The 26,682-nt window shown below is 38.3% G+C and overlaps 1 protein-coding gene across 3 annotated transcripts in view; it reads right to left on the reverse strand.

Moving 5' to 3' along the window:
- Nucleotides 1-7,539: 7,539 nt before the first annotated feature.
- The window catches only part of FAM171A1 (family with sequence similarity 171 member A1), an 88,365-nt gene continuing 69,222 nt past the window's right edge, over nucleotides 7,540-26,682 (reverse strand). For all 3 annotated transcript variants that reach the window (XM_017817278.1, XM_017817277.1, XM_017817276.1), the window contains 3 exons: nucleotides 14,890-15,006; nucleotides 12,283-12,397; nucleotides 7,540-11,646 (listed from right to left, as the gene is read on the reverse strand). In XM_017817278.1, coding sequence (XP_017672767.1) covers nucleotides 9,945-11,646; nucleotides 12,283-12,397; nucleotides 14,890-15,006 — 1,934 coding nt within the window. In that variant the 3' untranslated portion in view covers nucleotides 7,540-9,944. The remainder of the gene's footprint in view (nucleotides 11,647-12,282; nucleotides 12,398-14,889; nucleotides 15,007-26,682) is intronic.

A 26,682-nucleotide genomic window follows, 5' to 3' on the forward strand; every position in this document is an offset into this window, starting at 1 on the left:
ACTGATTAAAAGACCTCTTCCTAGATGCACAGGGAAGATAAAAGCCTTTTTTTATTATTTTATAAAGATTGAAAAGAGGAAAGCCCAGTCATTTTACACAAAAGCTAAAAAATTAATAACAAAGGAAAACAGACTTCCTTTGGAGGAGATACACTTCACTTAATACTAAACAGCATATCATGAAATCAATTAAAATAATTCCAGCATGTCATGAATTATTCATTGCTTGGTTATTTTCATAGGTCTCCTTAGAGCTTTCACAGTGACTCTACTCTTGCTGCTAGATGTAGACAAAATATCCAGTTGCTTATGGCAACAAACTGGAAGAAAGGAAGAGAAAAAGGCACATAAATTACTTCAGATGTAGCTCTGCCTACCTGCTCCCACTACTGTCAGCCACCAAGGAACAGACCAGTGTCTTGCAGACCCATCACACTACCATAAATCCCAGCTTTCTGGATCTTTCCCCATTCTACTTCTCCTTCCAAGTTCTGTCTCTCCTCTGCTTTCCATAACAAAATGCGATTGTGGGTCAGTCATGACTAAACAAAATTAACCTGTGCCTGTAATTGAGAGGCTTTGAGCCACCTCAAATGCATGAGGTGACTGTAAATATATGAGTATAGGCCCAGATCCACAAATGGACTTTGCTGGTGCTATGTTTCACTTTTCCTAGTTGACTCCCAGAGCAAACTCCAGGACTCAAAACAAAGCCCTACAAACACTCAAATACTTTGGGCATCTCAGTGACAACGTGAGCTCAAAAGAACCCTGAGCTACTGAGGGAGGAGCCATCTAAGCTTGGTGGTAAGAAATTCTGGGGATTGGGAATCCTAAACTCCCAGGGCTGAACATATTTTTCAGATCTCACCCGCTGTATGAACCATCAAGTAAGACTGGGCAGCATATGGTCAGGGTTGTACCTTCCTTCCCTCTGCTCTTCTGCGACTGAATGAAGCCAGCCAGGCAAGACACTGTTTCTCTCAAGCAGCCAGGCATAATCCAGACTTGTTTACCTGCCTAGTGACAAGTATTAATTACATCCCTGTGAGCTAGTGATATATAATCCAGCATTCAGGCTACTGGCATCGTCTGATTTGTCTATGTGTTTTGTGTATTAAACACTGCAGAAGAAAAGTACCTGAAATTTTCATGCAGTCTTAGGATTGCTCCTACCTTTGCACATCACTTTGAAATATTCGTGACATTTATAAATTAAAATGGATTTTGATTGCAAGTAATAATAATAAACAACTTGGTGTGACCATTTTTTAATCTTGGAAAAATTGGAAACAAAATTGGAAACAAAATTGGAAACAAAACCAATCTCATTTGAAAATTAGCTAATAGTGTAGTGTTTTCCCTATTTTCTAATTCACATGAAAAAAAATTATGGAGCAAACAAATATATTTAGACTTTGTTTCATACAACTGCCTACTAGTACTACCTCACAATGGTTTTTTTAATTGGCTGCTCTTTATGGTGAAAGCTTAAATAGTGTGTTCATCAATTTTAAATGAGGTAAGGGTAAGAAAATACAGATAGAAAATAAACAGAACAAATGCACCAAAACAATTCTCTGTTGTTAACTGTTACAGTTAACAACAGGATAAGTAGAAATGGTTAGGGAATGAAATGAGCTTGTGATCCCCCATATGTTGCACACTTGTATTCATGTGAGATGACATCTCTGATCTTTATGGTTTCTCTCACCCACTTTACCTCTTTTTAGCCTCCTGCTGCATACCACGCTTGGTGAGCTGCAGCCTCGCCCGTCTCCCACAGCCCACTTGCTGATGGCCTGTACTGGCTGCAGCATTCAAACTGGGGGACAAGCACTCTCAAAACATCCCACTCTTTCTGCTACACTCTCATTCAACTTTTTTTTGTGTGTAATTCCATTTTAAAATGCAGCTCATACCACAGCTCTTCTATTTTACATCTTACCGTTGCACAGAATCATTCACTTCTCCATGCTGGTGCTTGGATTGGGAAGGGCTGTGGGTTATACAGCATTGAAAAGGGTTAGACATTGACACGCACAGAGAAAACATATCGTAGCATTAAAAAATATGTATGATAAATACAAACCCTCATGCTTAAGGGTATAAGTGATAAGGATAGAAAGACTTCCATCCTGTTATTATCGCTAGTGGAGATTTCTTCCCCAGTTTTCTGAAGCATCTGTTTTTGATAACTGTTGGAAGCAGGATACAAGTCTTAGATAACACACAGGTCCAATGTGGCTCCAGCACTGCAGTTCCTCAGTTCCTAGGGTCTCTAGCCCCAAAAGATAAAAAAAAAATAAAAATAAATCATGCTTTACCTTAAAAGATATTTAATAATCAGAACTGACACGAGTAATTACAACTATATACATCTTTTGCATTTTTAATGTCTATTTTTATTCTAACTAAGACCTTTTTCAAACTATATATGTGAGTGAGAATTAGTGGTGAGAGATTCTTTGACGGAGATGGTGTTGACACTGGTGCTGCGAAAACTCAGACCAACACTCAGCAATTACTTCTGCCCATCCAATCTCCAAATCAATCCAATTTACTCCTGTCAGTTCTGCAATCAGTTTTCTCACCAGCCTTTTACAGTTCCCCCTATCAATGTACCTGCCGTTTCCTTCTCTTTGCAGGGAAGCTGCAGATACAGCAAAGATGCTTTCTTTCCCTCACTCTGGATGAAGGGAGTGATAGATACACAAATTACTCTTCATCTCTTGACCATTTCAGTATTTTTCCAAAATCAAAGTTTTTTGAGTTTTCTTTTTGTCTGTTTCACATAGTTCTTTACCTCCAAACAAAAAGGAACTCTTTCCTGTGACAGATATAAATTTTTTCCTGCTGGAGTGAAGAGGCTACAGCCTGACTACCACTCTGAATTGTAACAGACTACAACTATTAGGGTGCTCCTACATGCCCAGTTTGCCATAGGGTATTTAACACTGTTAGACATCCTGGAATGGAGATGAGAGTCTGGAAACCTTCAACCTTCTTAATATTGAGTAGGATAGTTCTCAAACTTCGGGTCCAGAGAAGGAAACCAAAAGGTCTGGCTATCCCCAAAGAAATAGTATGTCCATCAAATCCTGTAGTATTCATTACGTATTTCCATTAGCATAAACAACAAGCAGACCTTGGATGAGAATAGTATTTTTTGACAATCAGAATGCTCCCTGTGGTGACAACCTGCTCAGTCACAGTATGTGACTTCTGGGTAGATGCTGTATTTCTCACATTTCCATGATAGCCAACAGAAAATAATTTCCAATGTTCTATAGGTTGCTCCAACTAGAAATATTCATTAACTTACAAATCAGATGTAAAGGGGTAATGCTAATAAAGGTTCTGCATGCCTTCTGGGTGGTTAAAAACAGACTAACAGGATGGCTCAGTCAGAATGCACACCTACTGCATGGAGAATTACACTGAATTAAGAAGTGTCTCATAGACACAATGTCTTCCCTATGATGACAGTGGGAAGTCAGACTCTATTATAACTCTTCCATTTCCATGCAAATTTTTTTTAGATTTAACAGTACGATTTTACCCCTCAGAATTTTATAACTTTGTGCAAAAGAAAAGCCTTTCTCAAGTGTGCAACAATTCCAGAGTAATTTACTTAAAATACAGATATTAGACAACCTTTAATCACAAAACTTAGACATCAGGTCTAGGCTAGAAGACAAGTGTGAATATATCTTGTGGAAGCTGAAGGCACAGGCATGGCAGAAACTCAGCATCAAGCATGGTTTTGACCCTGCAATGTCAGACCACAAGGACAATTAAGTTAATTAATACAAGCCTTTATGGGCTTTTATGCCGGTTCTTCCAGTCAGTCTAGGTGAGCAACCTTTATTTTGGCATTGCTTGATGCTGAAATGCTGAAACTAGTATTTAATTTTATAAGCTTTATAAACCTTCTATTAAATGCATTTATATACATACCTGAGAATGTGTATGCATGTACATGTATGCACGCATGCACACATTTATGTAGGTATACTTTCAAGGATTTCAAAGAATAAAAGACCAACCCACCTGTCAAGACAAAAACATTCCTCATATGGGGGAACTTGGCTATCACGTTCTGCTTCTCTCATTTTTATTGTATTATTTAATGCAGAACTATGAGGTGTTAAATACAAGTTAGAGCAAATAGCATAGTTATAAAGATGCAGATACCTTGAGAAAGCTCACCCTCACCAAAGCCTAAAAGTAGCTTTACTGAAAAGTCTAATATTGCAGTATCACATTGTATGTCCCATTGATACTGGCCTCACAGCATAGCACAAAACTGAAGGCGGGATCAGGGAGTTGCATTTATAGAAGGAGCATTTCCTGAAGATAGGGGAGAGAGAAGCCAAGGTCCATAGCCTCTCTCATCTCCAGGGACAGGGAACACTGGGAGAAATGCCCAGCTCTAAGCATGTAAGTAAGGGAAGTGTGGGCACATCTCCTGCTGTGTTACTTTCTTTTTTATGCAGATTTTCCTGAGTTTGCCATGTGGTTCTGGCCTCTTCCTTTATTGATGGAAAACTCCCAGAAAAGATGTGTAGGGAACAGAACCTACCTGGAGCAGCTTGTGGTGCATATGCTACATTCAGAGCTGTCCCGCTGCAGTGTAAGAGCAGGACAGTGGTGTGTTTCTGCTTAGGGAGAGAAGCTAAGGAGCCAACATTACTGGGAGTGGGCTTGTGAAAACATGGCAAGAGTTGGGGAGAAGACAGTCCTGAGGCTTTTTAATCTCCCTACAACCATTAAAACCCTTTAAAAAACAATGTTTGTAATCCCTTGAGCCCCTTGAAATAATTTCTTCCAGCTCTGATTCCCAACATCTCTTGCAGCAGGATCAGCTGTTTCTTTGGAAGTGGGATTTCTCATCTCACAGCAGTATTTCAAGTACCATTTCCTACCTTTATAAAACTGGGAGGAGCATTCCTCCATTTGTTTTACTGAGGAGTCTGTATTTCCAGTCATGTGAACACAAAGTCCTTCTCTACAGAATTACAAAAATAACCTGTAAACAAGTATTTAATTTGTACCTCCCTGTTGCCATCGCATTTTCCTTCCCTGTGTGCTATAAGTTTTCAAGGCAGAATAGCTATTTAATGATAAAACACACTAACTGGCACTGTTAATTCCTAGAAGAAAAGCACGTCAATAAAACAAGAAGTACTTCAGTTGTGATAATAGACCAGGCACCCCATTTTGCAAAGTAATAACCTGTAGAAATCAGATTACAGCAATAAAGAACTAGATACCCTTTCTGTTATTACTGACAAATAGAAAACAGTACCTGGTCTCAATTTACCAGTTGGAATTACATGAGTAATATAAAAAAGTGCTCCTCTGTTCTGAAAATGATATTTGACTTGTCTACCTGAAGCTCCAATTCCAACTGAGCTGAAATTGGAATAGAAATGAAAATATCAGACATGATGAAAATATAGTGTGTATATAGATATAGATGTATCACAGTATATGATACATCATAATATTATGTATTACAGTTCATAGGTATCTATATATGTGTGTAAGGTTAGCACTGAACCTGACAGCTTACATCTGTCCGTAAGCAGAGGAACAGGAAAAGAATAATTGAGTTGCTCTTATTTTTCTCAAATTTGGAAACAATTAGTAGTTTAAACTGTTTTTACTTTATTTTAACCTAAAATCAAGGTGCTATTCAGGAGACAGAAGTGATACACAGCCATCAGTGATCAGTGATGATGCGTTTTGATTTGAATGGAGATGTCATAAGCTGAATCCTGCCCCAGCTAGAAGGCTGGGCAAGGTCTCGCAGCTGAGAAGGATCTCTGCACTTGGACTGACAGCAGGCCCGGGAAACAACTGATGATCTTGTTCCAGCTGCCTTGTGGTGTTATCGATGTTTTAAACTGGGCTTATATTGAAATTGTAAACTGTGTTTTACACACAGCACATATGGAGAAGCAGTTCACCACCAGGTGGCAGATACAACATCTCGAATTTCAAATGCTGAAGACCCAAATGGCAGCACTGATTCAGAAAAACCTTACCCATCACCCATATATTTTAAAAGAGCAAATGGACACTTTTCTCATTTGACCAAGTCCAAGGATGTACTGGATGGATGCTGCTATGCCCCACGTTACAGACTATTGATAGTTTAAGAGGTTTAATAAATTTTAATTCCCAGATGAATTGTTGCTGGTTAAGAAAAAAATGCCTTTTTGGTTCACTAGGGACCTTTCTAGAGAAAGAGTAAATATCTAACCCAACACTTGCTCATTTATACTTGTACTGTTCTATAGGCTAAACCTTACATGGGACATTTAATTACCAATTTCAACCACGTTGGTTTGGGACAGTGAAATAAAATTAGTTCTCTAGAGCATTCATGAATAGAATGAAAGGTAGAAAATGAAAATATTGCCAAGGTATTTCAACGTATTTGCTTAAATCACTCTGTTAAAGCTACTCAGTCCTTCCTGTAACAGAGAAAAGCATCATGAGCAATTTCCAAATGCTGGGCTTCTGTTGTAATCTGTTTATCTCAGATTAGTACCACAATTTTGTATAATTTGTGCAACATTTTAGATTACAAATGGGGCAAATTAGATCCTGCTCTGGGGAAAGATGCATTTTTTGTCCCTGTATTTGCGGAGGGTTTAGTATGCTGGTACCCTGACAAAGCACTTAATCAAGTAATAAAAGGTCATTACTGTGATAAGTCAAGGTGCTTTACAGACAGTTTAATAAGCTTTGAGAATCAAGTATTTGAGCAGGAACAAAGTGGGAACTGGGGAACAACCACCAAGTAAATGGACTCTTAATGAGTGCATTGACTCCCAACAGTCCTAACATTTCACAGACTGTGATACAAATGGACTTTGAAGACCTGTTCCTAGTGGTTTTTTTTAAGACCAACATATTTTCATTATTTTTGTAAGCTTTGTCATTACAAACTCTTGCATTTTTTACCCACTAACACTTGCCATCATAAAATAAGAAAACAGTTGCTTTTCTAGATGATCTTCTACATGGACTAAGATCACTTGGAGCTGCTGATGCCAAGACCTAGTCAAGTTATGCTTTGTTCTCTCTGTTTTATAAGCTTTATTGTTACTTGCTTCACTGTGCAATTGCAAAATACAAGCAACAAAACTCATTCGTATTTTACCAAGGTATCTTTCAAGGTAAGTTTTTGAAAATTAAAGCATGGAACTTATCACTGGACTTTAAGATTAAGCAAAGCATACAGTGAACACACTCTAATCTCAGCCTGTTATCTGATCTGTGTTACTTTGTTCCAATTACTATGGCTCAGGTGTGTTGGATATATTGAGAAATACATTTCATAAACTATATATTCTGCAAAATCAAACTATGAGGTGGCTGGTGATATTACAACAATTAAAAAGTGCTATTTTAAAGAAAATCTGCAACATACCCACATTGTGTTTGTTCAAATATATTTGCTGTATTAGGACCACAAATCATCAAGCCATCAAACTATGTGTTTTGAACATAAACCCAACACAATTAAAGAAACAAATCACTGCAATTTAATAGCAACAATCTCACTTTACAAGATAGTAACGATGGAAACTTTGCAAAGGAATGTGAAAAAAGTATGTAATTAAAAATGACAGATTTAAGACAACAGAAAGTTGAAAATTAAATAGCACAATAATTCTAGTATGCAGAAATTTTAACCAGAATGTTTACGCAGCATTCTGATTAATAAGTGACACTGTATTACCAGCACTTACTGACATCTGATATATACTATTCCTTTAAAGTAGTATTTTTCTGTTCAGTGACCTGGCACAGACTGACAGTAAGTAACCCAGAGCCCAAAACCAGTTCACAGGTGGTCAGTAGCAAAAAAACAGAGCAGGAAAGGACCTGGAACACACATGATAAGTAAAACATAACTTACTGCTAATATGGTGATGTCAATATTCAATGCACTCCACAAATATTCTAGATTTCTTTTACAATACATACCACTTCCCATCATGAATGAAAGCAAAACAGAGGTGATAGGGCTTTGTGGATGGACAGGAGCACTGGCCTGGGAACTGGGAATTGTGGTTCAGTTCCTGGCTTGAGATCAGACTCCCAGGTAAGACATACAGTAAGATGAAAATTACAACACACGCCTCTAAGAAAACCTTGGAATCCACTGAAAATAATGCAATGAATCTGAGTTGGGGCTTATTATTAAAAATTAAATAGGAACTATATAGCACTTTCTCTAGTCACTTTAGAGATTACTTAATAATTAACTTTATTAAGCATGACTGCTGCTAATGCTGCATAAAAATAATTGAATGAAACATGACAAACTGAATGTACATGAAGGATTCCACAAAAGTGGAAGTCACATTCTTTTCCTTCTTTGAACCCAATCCATGACAAAGTCAGAAGAGTGCAATAAATGTGAGTACCTATGGGAATTACAGAAAAAAAACTGGTCCCATGGAAAGTGCGACTCCACAGGGAATTTTGGTGATAGCAAGATTTCATTTCCAAAGTCTTCAGTGATACTTAAGCAAATCATTAGTATTTATCAAGATATGGAGGATGCTTTTCTGAAAAGGGGTCTAAATTTCAGTATGGACTGAAGTTCATGAGAGCTGCAAAAGAAAGTGTGTAAGTCACACAAGCATAAATATGCACATGAAAAGTAAAATCAAAGTATTTTTCTTATTAAATAACATAAAATAATGTGATAACCACCAACAGAGGAAAAAATCCACAAAGATATTTTTTGCAGTTTATTTTCAATTATAATTTTTGGATAACCAAGCAGCTCTGTATGGAGAAAGCACAGAAGAGTAATTCTGGCACTTTTGGATAGTACATTTTTTTTTTCCCCCAAATTTTTCTAGACACATTCAGTCCACTTGCTCGGTCTATAGTCCATTTTATATGAGCATGATTAGCTCATATGATTCCAGAGGAAACTAACAATATATACAGTCAATGAAACTATCTTCTTGGCTACTCTGGGCCCTTTAAAATGTCTTCTAAGTCTATCCTGGCTAAACAGAATCCACAATATACATGATAACTACAGAATACACTGTTTTGAAATGAGAAATGCTCAGCACAAAATGGGGCTCTTGGCATGCAGCTTAAAATAAAAGGTAGAAGTTCAGAAGTTTATAAAATCTCAAATGGGGTCAATTAAAAGGACTTAGCAAAAGAAGGGACTGTTCATTGTTACTGTAAAAAAGGCACTTTGAGAAAATGGGACCAGAATTGGAGGAATCTTAGTCGACACAAAGTTCAGTTTGGTTTCATAAAAAGGCTTCAATGCTAAGGGATGCTACTCAAGTTTCCTGCAGTTGTACATTAAAATAAATTGCTGAGTAGTTTATAATAAAGGACATAAAATGTTTACAACCAACTTGTAAAATTAAGAAAAGCATAGTATAAGCAAAATATTACTAAAAGCAGCAATGCATAGCCTTTCATTGAGATAATGCACAATTTTGGACACCATGTGTCAAACTCCTGTTTTTAAGATACTTTCAGTAGCATTATCAACATAAAATTTGCCTACAAAAAAAAAGCTTTACCAGCTCCCATTCACAAGGAGATTGAGGTCATAAACCAACCAAAACAATTTGTCAGTATTTTCGACATCCTGGATGACCAATATCAAGTATATGGAATAACAATCACACTCTTTGTTCAGCTATCTCACCGGAGACAGCCGTTAAATCAGAGGAATGATTTTAATTCTTTTCTAACATTTACACAGTAATGCATTGAAGTTCTTTCAAATGTTGCTCACCACAGTTTGTTTTTATCTTTTCTCTCCACAACAAAAAAAAAATAAAAAGGAAAAACAAAAGAAAAAAAAATCAAGCACTTCCACAGAAAGGATATTTGGCAATTTTATACTCCACTGAAGGGTGGATTTTCACAATATCTCACTTTAGATTGAAAGTCATTAGTGGTCTTTCCTCTCGTTTCTGCCAAGGACTCTTCTTATCTTCACCTTGGTCATCTTCCTCATCCTCCTCGTCCTCATCATCATCTTGAACGGATGTTCTGTGTTCAGGACTAGTTAATGGCTCTGGTTTGGTATCCACAGTTCTTGTTTCCTCCTGCAGGCTGGGCAGCTGCACACCACTTCTCTTACTGGTGCCTTCCAGGAGGCATCGGAGAGCATTGTCCTCAGGGCTACAAACTGCTGTTCCACACTCGCTGCCACTTTGGTCCATATCATCCAAGTACACAAGTTGTGTGTAAGCTGTGCTATCTGAAGCCTTCCGCTCTCTCTGCTGGTGCTCCTGCACTGGTGGGTGACTCTGTGGTGCAGACAGATGATCTCCTCTTCCCTTTCGGACAGATTTTGGTTCATTCATGTCAACACCAGAGTCCAAACTGGCATCATTACTCCCATTTCTACCAGCTCTTTGGAGATCGATGTATGAATGTCTAACATGAGCATTTGAACGTCCATCTAGAGAAACAAACCACGCTCGAGGATGAGGCAATGGCTTTCCACCTCCTAATTCCATCAGAGCCTTTTCTGTAAGAAGCTGCACTTCGCTATTCATTTGAGCCAGGGATGCATCATTAAGTGAGGCAGGAATGGAAATAGATTCAGACATGGAAGCATTTTGCTGACTCCACTCAGCTGCACCTGCATCTTGCAAATGTTGCTGAGATATTGCTTGGGATGCCAACTGCTGGGGTTGCAGCTGTTGGGGGGGATGTGGGAAAAGCCTTGCATGAGGGTTAGGAAGCTCAGCCTGAAGTCTTTCTATATCAATCTGCTGGTCAGCTGGGACAACCAGAGGCTGGCTAACAAAAGGGTGTTCTCCAGGCAATTTCATGTAATGACCTGGGATGACCAGTGCAGGCAAAACCTTTCTGTAAACACTGTCATTGACTTGGTCAACAGAATTGCAGCAGATTAACTGACCTGGTCGAGGGAAGGATGTGGGTCTTTCAAGGTGATCAACTGAACGAGACATCATACAATCAGTAGGTCTGCAGTCCAGCAGCTCTTTTTCAGGGGCTGAAGGTGTGGGGTATATTTGTTCCTGAATATTGTATTTACTTCCAGTAGCAATATGGTTCATAGATACTTGAATTTCTCTCTCCTGCTTTTCAAACAAAGGCTGAGACAGCATAGCATTGTAACTTCTCCTATACTCATCTTTGATAGGGGACTCATAGCCTTCAGCTGTTTCTGTAGATTTTCTTGTCTTTAAAGGAAAACTATCTGCTGATTTGTGGTAGTCTTTTCTTAGAGACCCACTGGGAGTCAGGTCATCCAAGGAAATTCTGCTCTTGTCTTTCTCCTTGTCAGAGAGCAGTTCCTCTCGGGAGCTAAACTCCTGGGAAGTACTGAAGGAGTGTTTGAGCATAGGTGTATGCATATCTGCTTCTCCACTAGGTGATACCATCTCCATGTGGACAGCACTGATTAATTCCTTTGCCCCTGAGTTTTCCGTGTGTCCATTGCTAGCAACAGACAACCCACCAGGAAATTCTGACTCACGACGTGAAAATATTAAATTTATATGGGACATTGAGGTTGCTTGATCCTTCTTAGAAGTATCCAGTGCTGTTGAAAGTTGCAGTTTCTTATGATGTTGACGTGGTCTTAAACATTTTCTTCTATAAAAGTCAGTAACAAAAGAAGTTACACATTTATGACTGTTGTACACAGAAACAAAAGCACTGAGAGTGTCTTAACAGAAGATTTTTAAGCAGTGATTAGTATTAGGGGAATTGAACTTTTATTACATAACCTAACAATTAAAAGCTTATCTCAGCAGCAAAGACAAAATTAAAGAATAACTAATGTCAATTGGGAAATATCTCAAGTACCAATTACAAATTAGAGCAAATGTCTGGAGAAGGCAAATATAAAATCACTCATTAATAGACACTTGCTAATAAAAGTTTAATGTTCATTTTAATATAAGGCTAATATAAAGATCATTTGCAAATGCATAACAGGTACAATGACAGAGATCTTGAACCTATGCCCATGTTTGATAGGAAGTTACACAGACAACACAGGTACAGATGTGTGTGATTCATTCAACTACCATCCTACCAAAGGCAGGAATTGTATGTAACCAAGAACACAGGAAATTTGATCTCACTATTTCTTTCTTTTCCAAGTTTTGCTTGCTTCCCTCCCTGCCAAAAGTAAAAATGTTTCAATACAAAAGTTTTTAAATTTCATAAGCACAAAAAGGATTGTATTTCTAACATGAACTAAGTAATCAGGATGGTGAATCTTACCTGCAATAATACAAAAGAAGACACAGCAAGACTAGAAGTATGAGAGCCATCCCTCCTAAAATTGCCAAAAGAAACATTGTGTGATAGCTGGTAATGTCGTGTGTTACAACGGGACCTGGAAGGCCAGAAAAGAGAATTTAGAACTGTAACAACCTGCAAACATGAAAAGGAAAAACATTTAAACAAGGAGAGGGACATCTTCCCTTGTTATCAGGGTGCTAAGCAACACTGCCACTCATAGCTCTGGTGCCTACTGAGCAGACCATCTTTGGAGGAGGGAGCAGGTTGTGGAGAAAGCATGTGCTGGTTTTCATGACTGCAACTTCAACTAGATCATTCTGTGGAAAAGCAGTTAGTTTCAATGGGAGCATGCATCAGTGAATGCTGCCTTCCAGGTCCTAATGCTGACACAGTGTGCCAAAGCTCTCACCGCTGGACAAAAGTCATCACAGCATCTTCCATCACCATAATGCAAGTAGCAGCACTGTGGGCAACAATTCTGTGTAACATCTGTGGTGCTTCACACTGAACAGTACATACAGTGCAGTATGGGATTTGTTGGAAGATGTATTGGTGCTCTAAAATCTAGATCAAGCCAAGCGAAGCAGATCTTCAGTAGCTTTAAAACAGGCCACTGGTGAAAACAGCATTTTAATTCCAGTTTTAAATAATGCTTAGTAAATGTTCTAACATACAAAGGAATGCACGCATGTGGGCAACATCTGTTCATAATTATGCATGTGTTACCCTGTTGGTTTGTAAAATCCTTATGATGATTTTGAAATAAAGACCCAAATTTTCATCTGCAGGCAAGGATGTAGGGCATCAGCTGGCAGACTAGTGTGCACGTACTGTGAAGGACAGAAAACTTGGCCAACTTGAAGGTTCTAGGTCATGAGGTTTGCAAAACCTCATCTGTGGATCTTGAGTGGTCTGTAGAGCCACTGCTAGGAATACAAAGCTCATTTTTGCCCATTTTTTGACATATGAAATCAAATAGACTCAATTAGAAGATAGAATATGCAAAAATACATCAACTCATTAAAAATATTATAAATTATATTGCATTTGGGAAATCGAAATATTTATGCACTCTGTCCCACTACTACCTTTACATAATTGATTGTTACTGTTGCTTCAGGACATTAAGCAAAAAGAAGATGAGATAAATCACTTGAATTTTTCATGAAAATGTTGTTTCCATTGCAAAAAAGTTTTAGGAACCCAGATCTAGCCCTCAGAAAGAAGGAAAAGTAAAATAAAAACAGAAATTCTTCCAAACAAGTTAAACTGCAAGGACAAATAAGCCTTCTCCTGTTAAGAGTTACAGGCCTTGTAACCTTAGAGTTACAAGCACAATTTCATGACTAGTGTAACTTCCTTGCAATCTGGGACAGAGCTATACTGGGAAATGTTTGGCTCAGAACAGTTCCTTTTTCTTAAAGTATGATTATTTCATAAAATTCCATTAAATGCAATATGATAGCTTATTCAGATCTGCACCTATCTCTAAACTCTTTTCAGCAATGAATCAGATGAATATTCCAGCAGCTTCATTTAATAGAACCTCAAATAAAAAGCTTGCATATTATGAAACAACTTCCTGCCCTATATGAGTAGACTTTAAAACCTGTCCTCATGTAAGAGTTTGTTTTGTTGGTTAGATATAGTTTACTTTGCTTGCATAGCCAGGGCAAGAATGTTTTCATTTCTACTGGATTAGGTTTTCAGCCAGAAAACCTAAAAAAGAAAATCTGTAAGAGGAGGAATTTTGGTTTGTTTTGTTTTTTTTTTAATTGATTGGCTCTTTTATACACAGAGGTATCTCAGAATATTGGTGGCTGAAGAACTACTACCAAGAAATCTGAGGCAGCCACAGAGAGAAAAAAAGAAAGAGCAAGCTGCAACATTAATAATCTCCACAGGCACAGAAGCACATATAATTAATGCCTAGTTCAAAGCCATTTTCTATAGTTATGACAAGAGGCTTGCAGATGGCAACCGGTCAGCTCATCTACTAATGCCACTCTAATACACTTCCTAGAACTCCTACACTACGTTATTCATGGTGTAAACTTATCAGTCACTGAGATGACACAAAGCATACGTCAGGGCAAAATGGGCATCTTCAGTGCAAAACGAAAAAAGTGACAATCAATCAATCAATCAGTCAATCAAACCATTAGTAAACGTCTAACCCAGGATGATGTTGGTTTTAGGTGAATCCGTATCTCTGTGAGCTTCTGTGCAGAAACTTCACAGCACCTGTTTTTCTAGATGCTGCTGTAACACCAATACACTGATGCTGTAACTCCCCTCATTTTCTAGCAATGGCTCTACCAGGCAGTGGTGACATAAATGCATCAAAGAAGGAACACTTTTAAAAGTTTCCCATTGAAATGACTCAGATATTTTGACCACGAGGGTTGCCCCCCACAATCCCGTAAAGATTTTAGCCCGTTACTTTTGGATTTCTGTTTTCTAATAATCCATTATTGATCAAGCTGTGGCATCTCAGATGAGGTCATTCTGAAAAATATAAATATTATATGTGAATAAATAATTACTCAGTGCTGCAAGTATCAATAAAAGTCAATTCCATCTTACCTGGGATAGTAGGTGACATAGCTGCAACCCAATAGCCCAGCTGAGGTGCAATGTAAGTCCAAGTCAACTGATTTCCTTCTTGTTGTACAATGCCCAAACTACTCTTCAGCCATGTCCCTGTAAATGTAAAGGTTGTAGGAAGATGTTACAGGTATACTTACACATTCCTCTGTTAAAAAGTGGAAAAGCAAGAGGTAACAAAAGCTATCAATAAGCTGTAGGGATTATGTGTGTTGCTGTGAAGTGCAATTGTGCCTTCTGGTCACTGGCATTTGAGAGCTCCCACAAGTAAGTCATCCTCCAGGCCTTCACAGTAGCAAAAAAAAACCCAAACAAAACCATTTAAGATTAAATAAAACTAATAAATTTTCAAAAACTGTTAAAAGAAAATATTTATTGTCATATTAGATTCCTCTATTTTTGAAGAAGCATATTCCTGAAGCTGATTACATACAGACAACCCACTTAACACTGTATTTCAAAAGACATCGCATCTCCCAGACCACACGTGAGTTCTGCATACCACCTTTCTACCAGCTCTGGCTGCAAACTTCTAGAAGACAGAAGAAAACATTTCCTAAAAATGTTAGTTTTCGTATACAGAAAACAAGCTTATGACTGTTACTGCTAATGACTGCAGAATTACATTGCACCATCACTGATTCAACTCCATTAGCCATTCAGAATGCGTGTAGTACCCCCAGGAACACTGATTGGTAACAGATGATGAGTTTTTTAAAATATGTTTCTTAAAGGAAATGAAATATATCTTTTTAGAATTATCAAATGATAATTTCAAGATAAATAAGACTAAAAATTTTAAAGCAATGTGTTTAAATTCATGTAGTACTCTTAAGTAGTCCAGATTGACAATCTGCACTAGTTGAGAGCTGCTCTACTTCCTGAAGATTAATTTTATTTCAAGAATTGGGGTATGAAAAAAACTTTACAACTGAATCAGCTGAATACCTTTTTGTAATTCATTAAGACCCCTGATTCTGGGCCTGTAGGAGAAAAAAATCACCTTAGTTTCTGATGTATTAAATGTCCAGAATAGCTTGTAGACTGTTCCCATATTTGTTCTCTTTGAAAGAAACACAGAATTGCTGGCTTGGACACTGAGAGCAATCACTGAGAAGCCACCCCTGGTGCCAGGCAGTGCTTTCCAAAGCTGCAGTCCTGGCTTGGCACCTCCAGTGGGTACTGCAACAGAGGGCATGACCTCCTTAAGGAGGTTCTTCACACACTTTGGTGGCCACTACCAGTATGCTGACCTGTGAAGCACAGCTCTCTATTTCTGTGCGGGGGGGGTGTGGGGGTGTGCAGAATGCTGTATTTCCCTTACTCACTTCAAATGCTCACTTGAAAGGTAAGCTGCATCATGTACTTGTGACTCTCCTTCCTTTAAATAAGTCTCCTGCATGTAATTCCCGAAATGGTGCTTTTCATCAGACAACACTCAGGACTAAGCAGCAGAATTTGTGGATTACAGTCATCTGAACACTTAGCAGTGAGTACGGAACACAGTACAGTGAGTGCAGAAGAGATGCTGCAGTTGTGTTTGTTTTTCTTAATACCGCCAAGACCCTGATAATTTCTTCTGTGTTCCTTAGATTATCCATCTATGCCAACCCTGAACATATGAGAATGGCTTTTCTGAGTATTTATTTCTTCCCTGTTACTGATTTTTTCCTATGTAAGACCACCAACTTAGGCTAATAATAAACCCACCTTAATATAGTGAAAGGTTTAGAAAAATACATGGTTGAGAGGATTTCTAGTTCTAGGTGACTACTATTGCCAGACAGTGACAGTATTTGCAACCAAACTGAATTTGTTGTGTGCAACAGGGGAAAGGAATTTTCAGTTTTCCAAGTATCATTTCTAGTTTGTACAGGGTAGCAATAATCTGTTATTTCATAAAGAAATTCACACAGGACAAGTAATTTTAATTCACAGTACCAAAAGTACAGAAATCTGTGTACATAGATTTGCACATGTGGCATCTGAAACTGTTGTAGCAGAACACCTTGATGTAGCCATGAGTTTACCTCTTTTAGGGAAACATTTTCAGGAAGAATAGAATGGATTGTCCACAGTTATGTGTGAAGTTTCTGGAAAAACTAGGAAATGTAGACTTCTTTTTCTCCACTAATGTGGCTGCTAACCCATCAGATTTTCTATCCATGCAGTTTTGGGAAAGATGTCGTTCTAATAGCCCTGAACCACAAGGTGAAAAGTAGCCCTTAGGGTTAAAAATTGCATATATCTTGTATCTAAAATGCCATTTGGTAAAAATTCTGTAACCTTGAACCTTGTAGTTATTTTTTTTCTGCAAGATTCAGACAATGAGAATATGCACCAGCTATTCAAATACACAACGATGTGCAACAAAACTTCAACAGAGATATAAAGTGCTGATTAAAAAAAAAAAGAATGGAAGGACCTGGGTGATGAATTCATCATGTTTCCTATACTTTTCTTACCATCTCTAAGCCCTTTAAATTCACACACACGCAGAACACAGACGTATGTAATTTAGCAAAGTTCGTTATCTTTGTTGCCTATTTTTACAGCTACCTCCTTGAACAGAAGCTATTACTGATTCCCTCACTAGGGGGAACTTGTGTCCAGCATGCCTTATCCACATTATACTGCATTCCAAAGAACACAGTCCTCCTGATGCCTCCTTAAAAGCCTTTTGCTCAGTAATACTCTGCTTGCATAATGCAGTGATCAAGAAGCTAACAGAGGCTGCACTCATCGCTTCGAGCAGAGCTCTGCTGCCATCCTGCCAAACAAGCAGCAGCTGAGATTGCTCATATTTTAGCAACGGCAGGAATCCCTGTATTTGCAATGGAAGTAAACAATAGTCCACTGCACAAGCTCAGTCAGGTTTCATGCTTGTCTTCTGCTCACTTGGGTCACCCGTTTCTGCTAACCACTGAACACACTCAAGGCAAGTACTGGTCTCTATAAACTAGGGAAAAATGTAAATTCCCTCCCTCTGTTATGAATCTCTCAGTGAAGAATTTAAAAAGCATAGCACATATAGCTAATATTGGTCATCTTTAAACAAAAGTGATGAAGTTTTTGTTGACCATACCCTATAAATTAGTATATGATGACAGAAAATAATTACTTTTCAACTGGCACTGTCCCACATTCCTTCCTCAGGACAACACCAAGTGTGGCTTCCTGGGAACGACGAGTTCTCATCATCTCCCTTTTTTAATACTTTCCTGGTCCAATACTTCAGTGCTAAATTCTCTTAAACTTTCACCATCTCTTACCAATAGTCCACTAATAAAACAGAGCATCCTCCCTGATGCTCTGAATGAGAGCATCATTCAGATGAAGAGAATAAAGAACTTCATCCTTCACAACAGCAGTGACAAAACATGCTTGAGTGGAAACAGTTGAAGCACAAAGTCCTGTATTGTTTCTCTTGTGATCAAATAGCTGAAAGCCAACCTAGTATTACTGGACAGAACTGACATGCTTCCAGTATCCTGCAAATCCATCAGAGCATTTCCAGGTCTCTCTCATATTTCATCCTTTATAGGTTCTAATATCCCGGTTGCTTTTCAAGTATCATTAAACAAGGAGTGCTCTTGTAGTTCCCTACATGCAATGCCTTGCTGTAATGACTAATGTTGGATCTTCTACCAAGCAAAACCCAATTGCATGGTACTGACCGTGCTCCCAGCATTTCAAGCTGCCTTAAGTGACCAAGGGTGCATTGCTGTGCAGCCTTGAGAAGGAGTTCCCTATCCTATTCCATATTCTTCCTTAGAGTGGGAAACAAGATGTTTTCCTGTTCTAAAAATGAAGCTAATTATCCTGTGTCCTCACATACTTGCTGCTGTAAGCAAGGGAGGAGACTGAGGGGCAGCGAGTAAAGAACTTTGTCTGTTTTTCTGTCCTAAATAGCTGAATGTAATGGAACTGATATTTTTCGTTTAAGACTGTGTAGTTCCAAAGAAAACTTGTCAATGCATCTTTGGAGCAGAAACAGCAAGCCCAGTATAGTTTGTAAGCACTGCATGATTTGGTCCAATTCACCATTAATTCTTAAAGACTGTCTGGTGCTTCATGGAAAACTTCTATATATAGAGACATTTTTGCTTATAGATCATTTTTACATTTCTCTTCCTCTTTTTCCTCTATTACTGCTGAGTTTAGCCAACATGCTGATCCAAGATTCAAGTCAGAGGAGCTGTCTCCTGGCTCACACTAATGGCAGGGGGAGAACATAGAAGTTTAACACTTTCCTCACCAAAATGATATTGCCTGTTACTAGCTTTTTGGAATAAATGGTGCAATTTAACAAATTTATTCTTCATTTCTTCTTAAAAGTTTATAAAACATCTACCCATCACTCCTTTGCATATGGAACTTAAAGCAAGGTAAGAGAACACTGCAAAGAATATAAAAATCAGAGTACTTTAAAGATACACAAATCAAAAAACAATCAGATAAAGAAAGCTGAGCTCCATCTGGCTGCAAAAATATCAGAAACAAGTCCAAGATTTCAGCAGAGCAGGAGAAATAAATTCTGCTAGAGAGAAGCATCTTAATACTTTGCAGTAACTTTGATACTGATGAACACATTTATTTATCTCTGGAAGCTTTTAGGATTTGCCAGTGGGGACAAGGAGGGGTTATCATGAGTAAATTTAACAGTAAAAAGTTTGCACATTAAATCTCCATTTCAACACACCTTCTGCATTAAAAATGCCTTTTTGTAACTTAATTTAATTTAATTTACTTCTGAATCAGACTGAAAAATGGCACTTTCAGCAAGAAGAGTGCCCAGATGGGCAGCTATTGCAGAGAAGCCATTACAGAACAGCTATTCTAGACTATTTCCCTGCACAATCAGGTCACTGCACGTACGGCTGCTCTGCCCAGAAAATAGACGTCCTGTTGTCTTCAAAGACACCAACTATTCAATGTGACAGCTTGTTGGAACCAGGCAGCATGAATGGATCTGCTTGTGTGTTCTAGATACAGGATGCCTCTGAGTAAGACATTGCTTCCGTATTTTAGAGGTAGGTCTTATGATTTTAAATTAATCTGCAGTGAAATCCAGGGAATCGTACATCTCTGTGGCTTCCATGTGTGTGACTGTGCATGCCGACAATCCAACGCTGCTCCAGCTCAAGCAAATGGCAAAATTCCTACTGGCCTACGTGAGGCAGGATCACACTTTGTCCAGGCAGGGCTGCCACACCAGGCCATCTCCTCTAGAGAGAGATGCCTATGACTCTTGTTACAGTCAAGAAGAAAGGAGACAAACTCCCCTCTTCTTGTCTTCTGGTTGTGAGGGGAGTTTGCTTGCTGGCATCTCAGCACAGAGCTTGGGTCTCTGGGAAGATATATAATGATGATTACTTCAGGTTTAACTTCCCAAGCTGACCATTCCAGAGCCTCCTAGATCTGCAGGGACTTCTGCTGATTTTGACTGTGTATTCTTTCTATCACTGATCAAAACAGTTCTGGTAAATGACTGTCAGAGGAGTGTGTTGTAGCCAGCAGCTTCCCCTAAGGAGAGTCATAAAGCCTAAATATTGCTAGTGTTTAAATATGTGGTAGCTATGGTGGTTTATTTCCATAAATTACTTATAGATGTGAATTTTTGGTGGAAAACTCTCCCACTGATCAAATACTGTTTGCTTTTTATGTTGTTTCTTTAAACTAGCAGTAGGATCATCCAATCCCACTGAAGCAGGGAACCAAAACTGTGCTATTTACAACATGAATTATTTTCATCCAATATGTTTGACAAATAAGAGGATTTAATTAGTCAGAGAGCAAATTAAACATAATCCCATTATATGAATTTATTTTTATTCACAGGATTATCTTCCCTGGACAAAAGAGCTCTGGAAAGAAAAGAAAGATACTTTTAAGTGTACTACTAAATAGCATAGATGTTTTAAATAAATATTCCTTAATGAGAAGTGCTTTTCCTTCAGCATTGATCTCTACTGTGTTGTCTACGATGTCTTGTAAGACTGCCCTGATTAGGCAGATTCACAGTTAAATGGAGCTATAGGTGTCAAAAGGAATGAAGCAGGTTGTTATCAGACAGTGTGGGACAGCAAAGGAGATTCAAAACATACTAACAGTGCTTCTAGAAGTAATTGATTTAGACACTTCAAATGGCAGTGTTATTATGAAGAGTTAATCAAGGGCAAGTTTGTGAAAATAACTTCCTAAAGCATGTTCTGACATACATAAATTGTAGCTTTTCATTCCACCAGTTGAAAGCTGCTTATCAGATTTCTTCCAACCAAAAATCACCTCTAATCTGCATCAGCAGGGGAAGTTTTACTACAGAAGGATGAGATTTTTGGTTTTATTTCTATTCATTTTCTAAAAAGCTAAAAGCCACTGAAATTGAAGTTGAAAAATTCCTTCTTGAATATTGGTAGAGCTTATTGTCCTCCTCACCTTCCCCTCTATACACACGGGTTTAAAAATTCATAGTATTTAAGTCAATATTACAATCTTGGTTTTGGGGTTGCTAGGTGATATCAAAAAATAAACATCCCTGCTCTGAGCCCATACTTTCATTATTATTCTACTCTTACCTTTCAGGGCTAAATTCTGCTCCTGTTCTAGTAGCACCATTATTATTTGGTGTACTATAAGGTAAATGCTTTTACCATCATACCTTGAAGATTTTGGCAAGGAAATCTGATGGTTTGATTTACTGCTCATGTCTAAAAAGCTCTGTGGGTTTTGCCATCTTTTCTCATTTTTCCCCTTAAAATCACCTGTCAAGTGTTTAACAAAAGAACACAATAGTTTTCAATATTTAATAATCTTAATTACATTTGGCCAGAAGGCAGGGCATGTTGTCCACAGAACTGTTTGCATTGCTTTGGTCCTCTCAGTATTTCCTTCCAGCACGCCAGAACAGAAGAGACTTATTAAAGAAAATTAATTCCATATGTAATTACTGGTTAACAATTGTATCTCAAAAGGAAAAGCTTAGTTATGCTTGCTGCACCACCATCCCTCGTTACTGGTATACGTGAAAGACACCGCCTTCAAAATTTGCTTTACCACATTATTAATCTCATTCAGTCAGTTACTGACAAGATTATTAGAACAAGTAATAAATAGAAGCACAAAGCAATTCAAAACACTGCATGCCTTTTCCTTCCTTCAGCCTCACATCACACTCACATTCAGCTTCTATTTTTCAAACTGGAAGTGGAAGCAGACGCATAATGGGATTTGATCTATCACAAGGCTGCAGAGGAAGGTTGTCCCAGGTCCTCCTCAGCCTCTTTCAGCCCCTCCCAGACACTTCCCACTCCTGCTCTATGCACTCCTGCTTGGATATCCACCAATGTCTAGGTCCTCTTCAAACTCTGTAACTGCACAAGCACAAACGTCTTTTCTCCACTTCGGAAGTTTTTTTGTCCACCTCTTCCCATCTTCTGCTCCATGGCTTCTGTAGGTGGAGCTACAGGGTCATGTACATGATCCAACACATAGCATGAAAACCTGCTCCCAGAAGCCATGGGATTTCTTTCCAGTTTTATTTCCTTGACTACATATTAGTAGATTATTTGCACATATCACTACACTTTGGCACCAACCTGACTCCTTCAATGTCCCCTTAAGCTCCACCATCATGCCATACCATGTCTGCTTTGCCATAAATGCAACTCAGATGGTGTATGGGGTGGGGAGAGGATTAAACAACTCATTCACATCACTTTCACATGTGTAAGCCACAACATCCATTTTAAAAACACACATATAAATAAATAAACACAACTGTCTCCTATGATCCTCTCCAGAGCAATCATGATAGTGAAAACATACCTCAGGGAGCTACACTGTGAAGGACTGGAGGAAGAGCTTCTTTTCCTTTCAGTGATGAGGTCTGTCTAATACTGTGCAATTATATCTGCACCTATTATGTAGACATCGTACATGGTAAAAAGCTGGATTTGGTAGCTGCAATTTCTATGGCAACACACAAAATATGTAATTCTTTGAGAGCAGTTAGTTATGAATTTGTATTCCTTAGTGTATTTAGTCTTAAAGAATAATTTAACCTTCACAGCTGAGATAAAAAAGGAAGTCAAAATCAAATTGTCAAGGAATTTGTAAACTACAGAAATAGTGGAACTATGAGCTTTTGTCGTTTTCTCCGTGCAATTTGCAAACAAATCTCCATATTACCAGTGGTAATATGGTCTAGACCCATGTGTTCTGGAGCTGATTATATGAAAATCAAGCTTTTGGGGGTGAGGAACGTGATTTCCTAAGCACGTCCATTTCTTACATGTAGAAAACCCAATGAAACCCATGGAGAAGTGCATGAAGTCCCAGGCCGTGTGTGCAGCTGCCTGCAATCCAAATTCAGGCCATCTATCCAAGTTCAGGGGCTCACACTCAGTGTCAGATCAAGAGATGGACTGAGAATGTTTCTGTTAAATGATTATTTTCTGTCTCATGCAGGGTATGAATGTGGTGGCAATCAGAAGTTAATTACATTCACAACAAAAGGAAACACATTTTATTTTTAAACTGTAAGTCAATCTTTAAGTGGGTGGGTTATTGTTGCTACCACATGGGAAGCTTAAATCAGAGAATTTTACAAACCAACTTATTTGCAAGCAATGTGCAGTGAACTAGACAGGTAGAGGTACAGTAATCCTCTTACATTCTCTGCCTGACAGTAGCTGTCGCTCTCTCCCTATAAACACTATGAACAAAAAACAAGCATCTTGTCACCTCCATGAAATACAGGAAAACCATATTGCAGTCAAGTTTAAGTAGGCACCGATCCTGTTTATACATAAGTATATCCCCATGACTTCTTTTGAGCACAGAAAACATTATCTTCATTTTGCTGAGGAAGGAACATCAGGAAATTCTGACTACAAAAATCAATGGAAATTTTACCAGTGAAGGCAGGACGTCAACTAGAAAAAGCAAGTACCAGGCTTTTAAATGTATTTAGAACGCTATTATGGCATTAAATCCAGTCAGAAAGCACTGACCAAGAACAGCAGAGTACATAAAGTATTGTGTTTCATAAAGCTATAAAGAGTTTCCCAAGATACTCATCTCCATATTCTGCCACCACTTTACAATAACACATGGTTGAAATTTCAGGCACTGGGGAAACATCCTTTTCAAGAAAGCTAGTCATTTAAAGATAACAAGGTCACATCAAAGATGTACACCAAGTGCTTGGAGAGAATAACAGAAGAACAGTATTCTGAACTTCATTTACATGTAGTGTGCAAGAAATAACACATTTTAGGGAAGATGAACAAAAAAGTGGAGGTTTGACCCCTTCCCTACAGAGTCCTTTGGCACACAAAGCTGAAAACAGTGTTCAGAATATTTTCCTGTTATTTGGTGGGATTAATAAACTAGCAGCTGCATCATATTAATAAATCACATTTCTCTAGTATGCACTTTGGAATATTTGGTAATATTTTGAAGTCCTACATACAGCTCCAATTGTGGAGCTGGAGGTCTAGGTGCCTCCATACCACACACAGGATGAAACTGAGGACTTAAAATGGAGAATAGAGTTTTGCTCACTGAATCCAATGAAAACCAGACACCTTAACATCAAAAAGACCCAAAAATCATTTAAATGGGGACTGAGGAGAATACAGCTGAGCAAATGCTGTGTTATTCAGTCCAGCTGGTGGGAGCTGGAGATGACACATGAGGTACAAAGTTTCATTTCTACTGGGATCTGTGGTATTTATTTCTGACTGAAGAGGGCAAGGCTAGAAAGAAGTCTTGAACAGAAATTTGGTGTCCAAGAACAGAGAGATTAATTATATTGCTGTAAATCCTACTGACATCAAGGCAAATATACAGAGAAGAAGTCATGATCCCAACCATCTGTTTATGGATAAAGGGAAGAAAGTTTTTCAGCCCTCTTTAGATTTTGAGAAAAACAAGACAACACTTGGCAGGGAAAAAACCCCCAAACCCTAGAAAACCTCACAAAGCAATCCTGATTATAGAAATGAAAATCCATTTCTCTAAGTTCAAACCTTTAAGTGTGTACTATGAAATAAAACCACTCTCCCACAATAGTGTGAAACACAAGAGACATGGTACGTCAACAGCATGGAATGATTAAATTGCATTTTAGTATATATGTCTCTATAATATCAATGTGTCTGTGTTTACTATTACCATCACTAAGAATGCTGCAGAAAACTGTGGTGCACCAACACAAGAACGAGGTTAGATTTACCCTTAACAAGGTTCATTTACCCTTAAAACATCTCCAGGGCATTGACAGCTGATCTTCATTTTATTAACTATTCCAAAAGGTATTACTGCTTTAATTTAATTTGCTTGCTGTGCACATAAGGCAGTAAGTTTGTTTCGTAATGAAAAATCTCATTTGGAACATTATAAAATAGACACAGCAGATTGTCTTATTTTGATGTCAGGCTATATTTTCTGTCTGCGTGTTTCATCAGTGTGAGTGGAACCACTCTCAGCATTAAGCAGACTATGCTGCTTCTCCCCCTTCTCTCCCAAGGACAGAAACCATGGTCATGAAAATACAGATTGTTTATGGTAAACATCCCAAAAAGCCATTAGTTATTTTTGGCAGCCATCATATGCCTCATTTTTGTGAAAATCTCTGCACTTTCAATCAGTTGCCTCTGGGTTCATATCAGTACATCATGAGGTCAGCAAAACATATGAGATTTTAAGGACTAAAATATATTTGCAGCATTTCTGTCCCTTCTCCACTCCCTCTAAAGTGAAAAATATTTCTGCTTTTTAGAGCAGAAATTGTTCTTCATGCAGTAATGATGACAACCACATGGTTTCTAAACAAAAACAATGGCTTGCACGAACAAGCACCCACTGTACTGCTAATACACGAGAGAGAGAAGCACTGTGTTAGTGCCTGGTAATACAGTCATAATTTTCCACCTCTGGCATTTATTCAATGTTCAGATACAAGTGTGAAAATTTAAGCCACTGAAAATCTATTAAGGAGAGACCTCAATATAACTAGCATGGAAAAAAGCAGCCCTGAAATGAAAGACAAAATCAGAATAATAAGGTTAGAGGTCCTATCCTGACAAGGCACAGATCTGATGATGCAAATGGGTTACAACAACTTACTTGCCAGTTAAGGATTTCTCCAGCATGGAGCCGTCCCAGTCATTATCCATTTTCCTCCTTTCACATCCAAACACATCGGGGTGGGGAATGACAGGACACCACCATGTTCATGCTACACATGGCTACTTTGACAGCCCTTCGGGTGCTAATGTAGCCCGTACAAGATAGTGTGGCTGGTATATTTATTAAATTAGGCTACTCTAATTTAAATTGGTTGGGATGTGGCCAAAATTCTACTAGAATTGGCATGCTGCAGGCAGGGCTTAAAATGCATCTTTGTTCAAGATTTCTGGTTGCACAGAAAGATGCTTACTTCAGCTGAAGTGTGAGCTGGAGTCGAAGCATAAGGCCTTCAATATCTTCCTCTCCACAGCTTTGTGAAGCTAAGTGTCCCAACAAAGATTTTGTTCAGCAGTCCTCATGCCTTCTCCTTCCAAAAACACAAGTAGTCTAGTAGTTTGTCATGAATCAAATAAGGCTGGACTTGTCTCAAGACTGGGAGCCTCAGCCTGCAACATTAACTAAGCTGTATTGATCTATACTAATATATACTGCACACAATAGGATAACTAGCTCTTTATAGACAAAAGTAAAAATCATATTCCATACTGAAAAAGAGCTTTTGTGGCCTCACTGCAG

Source organism: Lepidothrix coronata, unplaced genomic scaffold (genome assembly GCF_001604755.1).
Source record: "Lepidothrix coronata isolate B3197 unplaced genomic scaffold, Lepidothrix_coronata-1.0 Scaffold59, whole genome shotgun sequence".
In the NCBI taxonomy this organism is placed as follows: Eukaryota; Metazoa; Chordata; class Aves; order Passeriformes; family Pipridae; genus Lepidothrix; species Lepidothrix coronata.